General features: G+C 39.7%; 1 protein-coding gene across 1 annotated transcript in view; it reads left to right on the top strand.

Annotated features, from left to right (window-relative positions):
• Positions 1–989: 989 nt before the first annotated feature.
• LOC100965954 (rac GTPase-activating protein 1) overlaps positions 990–3096 on the top strand; it is a 12492-nt gene continuing 10385 nt past the window's right edge. Inside the window, exons 1-4 of the mRNA XM_003793650.2 lie at positions 990–1041; positions 1669–1749; positions 2114–2231; positions 2912–3045. Coding sequence (XP_003793698.2) covers positions 3016–3045 — 30 coding nt within the window. The 5' untranslated portion in view covers positions 990–1041; positions 1669–1749; positions 2114–2231; positions 2912–3015. The remainder of the gene's footprint in view (positions 1042–1668; positions 1750–2113; positions 2232–2911; positions 3046–3096) is intronic.

The raw sequence follows: 3096 nt of genomic DNA, 5'->3' as shown, positions 1-3096 counted from the left end.
CCTTTTTTTTTTTTTGAGACAGAGCCTCAAGCTGTTGTTCTGGGTAGAGTACCATGGTGTCACAGCTCACAGCAACCTCCAACTCCTGGGCTCAACGATTCTTTTGCCTCAGCCTCCCAAAGTGCTGGGACTACAGGCACCACCATAATGCCCAGCCATTTTTTAGTTGTAGCTGTCATTGTTATTTGGTAGGCCCAGGCTGGATTCCAACCCACAAGCTCAGGTATATGTGGCTGACACCTTAGCCACTTGAACTACAGAAGCCAAGCCTTTTTTTCTTTTTTTGGTAGTCTTACTCTATTGCCTCAGCCTAGAGTGCCATGGCATCAGCCTAGCTCACAGCAACCTCAAACTCCTGGGCTCAAGTGATCCTTCTGTCTCAGCCTCCTAAGTAGCTGGTGCCCACCACAAACACTGGCTTATTTTCTCTGTTTTTAGTACAGATGGGATCTTGCTCTTGTTCAGGTTGGTTTTCGACCTCCTGAGCTCAAGAGATCCTCTTGCCTTGGCCTTCCAGAGTGCTAGGATTACAGGAGTGAGCCCTTGCGCCTGGCCCTAAACTAGAACTTTTTAAGTGGTAATATTGTACAAAACATCTGATTAGACAGTAGCAATCCCTTGAGGGCAAGAATCACATCTAACATGATGAGTATAATGCCTCACATTCTGTAAGTTCTAAAACTAATTACAAAAATAATCAGAAATAAAGGACTAGGCACCGGAAATAATCACGACAGAAGTTGATGCTTTAACCTCTTCTTGCCTCTATGGTATTGATTCCTGATTCTATTATAATAGTTTCAATTTTTGAAAGAAAGCATGTTAACTTACTATAGCTCTATTGCTTTAACACTTAGACCTTTCCTTCCCCTTCTTCCTGAGTTTTAAGTCAGGTAGTCTGATTCAAGAAGCCTATCAGTTTATTTGCACTGGGCTTAGGGAAGGCCTAACTAAGGAAAGAAATTAATACAGTATAATTGTCAACAGGATTGGGATTCTACTTTGGTGAAGACTTTCAAACTAAAGAAGAGAGAAAAGAGGGTATGTGTGGTTACAAAGTAACAAAGTTTTCTTTGGAATTTTACTATCATATTGCATTCCTGACATGTTTCTCTTAGCCATTGTTAATTACATTACAAATGAATTCATGCAATGGGGGTGGTTTCATATTTCTTGAAGTAGTTAACTAAGGACAGCATCTGTTTCACTGGTCTGGGCTGCATCTCCATTCATACAGAGGAAAAGGATTTGCTTATATGCTCAAGTTTGAGTTGTCATATGAATTTTTACACAGGACTTTTGTGCTCTGATGTAAGCTTCAGATGAAATGTGTGTATAATGGGATATGTAGAGATCTTTCTGTGAGGGCTTGTTTAGGGTACTCAATGTGTTTCCAAAGACTTCATGTCCTTAGATCGGATTACAGCTTTACTTTTTCTGGTGCTGTCATCTAAATTTCTCAAAGGTTCGTTTATTTTTTTCTAGGGCATTTTTGTGTTGGTACAACTTAGTCTTCATGTCGAAGCAGGCAATGAGATTACATTGTTTGTTATTTACTGTGGTCTTGGTCCTTAGGATTTGCATCCAAGTTGTCTGATGGAATAATTTTATCTTCTGTACTTGATATCTACTTGGCATTAAGGTTGTTGGTCTTTGCCCTTTCTCTAGCGCTCTAATAGCCGACAGTTCATTGATGGTCCCCCTGGACCTGTAAAGAAAACGCGTTCCATTGGCTCCACAGTAGACCAGGTAAGAATAGTCAGGCCAAGAGAATTGTATTCTTGAAAACATCAGAGATTGGTGACCCCAAGCATTAAAACTTGTTTGAGTCAACATGGGAATTTTTCTTTGAGAGAGATGCTTAGTGAGAGTTTTTCTAGGTAATAGAATCTTTATCCATGTAAACAGCCATCAGCTTTATGTTTGAGTGTTGTATGCTTATGTGTGTGTATCCTGTGTGCTGTATTTATATTCTTAAGTATGAGATTTCAACTTACGAGTATTTTTGACTAGAATCTTGTTTTGATTAAGATTTAGAAATTTGCACTCACTCAAAATAGTTTATAGTGGAGAAAAGGTTAGATTCTTTATGTTTGTCCTTCCTTTGTTGCAGGGAAATGAATCCATAGTTGCAAAAACTACAGTGACTGTTCCTAATGATGGTGGACCCATTGAAGCTGTGTCTACTATTGAGACTGTGCCATATTGGACTAGGAGCCGAAGGAAAACAGGTTCATTGTGTTTGTTACTAAATTGCTTGTATAAAACAACTGGTAAAATTTGGGAGAGTTGGTTTATTAGACCCTTCAAGTCAGGGATTGGATGTATTAGGTAGTTTATTTTTATTTTTATTTTTTTTATTTTTACACTCTGTTGCCCAGGGGTTGAGTGCCATGACATCATCATAGCTCATGGCAACCTTAAACTCTTGGACTCAAGTGATCCCCATGCCTCAGCTTCCTGAGTAGCTGACCCTACAGGCATCTACCACAACACCCTGCTAATTTTTCTTTTCTTTTTTTTTTTTTTTAATTTCTCTATTTTTAGTAGAGGTGGTATCTTGCTCTTGCCCAGGCTGGTCTTGAGCTTCTGAGCTCAAGCATTCCACTGCCTTGGCCTTCCAGAGTGGTAGGATTATAAACCTGAGCCACTGTGCCCAGCCTACTTCTGAGTAGTATCTAACTGTTGTTTATTGAAGACCAAAGAGCTGCTTGTGTTATGTTCTAGCCTGGCATGCTAGTCTGGCTTGTGCCACTAATGCATAACTTTAGTTTTCTAAAAGTTTGCATAGTTGTTACTTCTGGTTTTGGTTATAGATTAATGTTTATCAATTATATTGAAAGTGGGGCTGAAATTCAGAAAGAACAGAATACTTAAGACACAAAGCTTAACAAAGTTGTTTGTTTTCTAGGTACTTTGCAGCCTTGGAACAGTGACTCCACCCTGAGCAGCAGGCAGCTGGAGCCGAGAACTGAGGTGGACAACGCAGGCACGCCGCAGAATACAAACGGAGGCATGCGCCTGCATGACTTTGTCTCTAAGACGGTAAATCTGCCATCTTTCCTTCTTTTTTTTTTTTTTTTTTGTTGTTTGTTT

The sequence above is a fragment of the Otolemur garnettii genome, unplaced genomic scaffold, assembly GCF_000181295.1.
Source record: "Otolemur garnettii isolate 467f Iridium unplaced genomic scaffold, OtoGar3 scaffold00070, whole genome shotgun sequence".
Lineage (NCBI taxonomy): Eukaryota > Metazoa > Chordata > Mammalia > Primates > Galagidae > Otolemur > Otolemur garnettii.
Note: the sequence above shows the minus strand (reverse complement) of the source record. Positions and strands in the feature narration are given on the sequence as shown.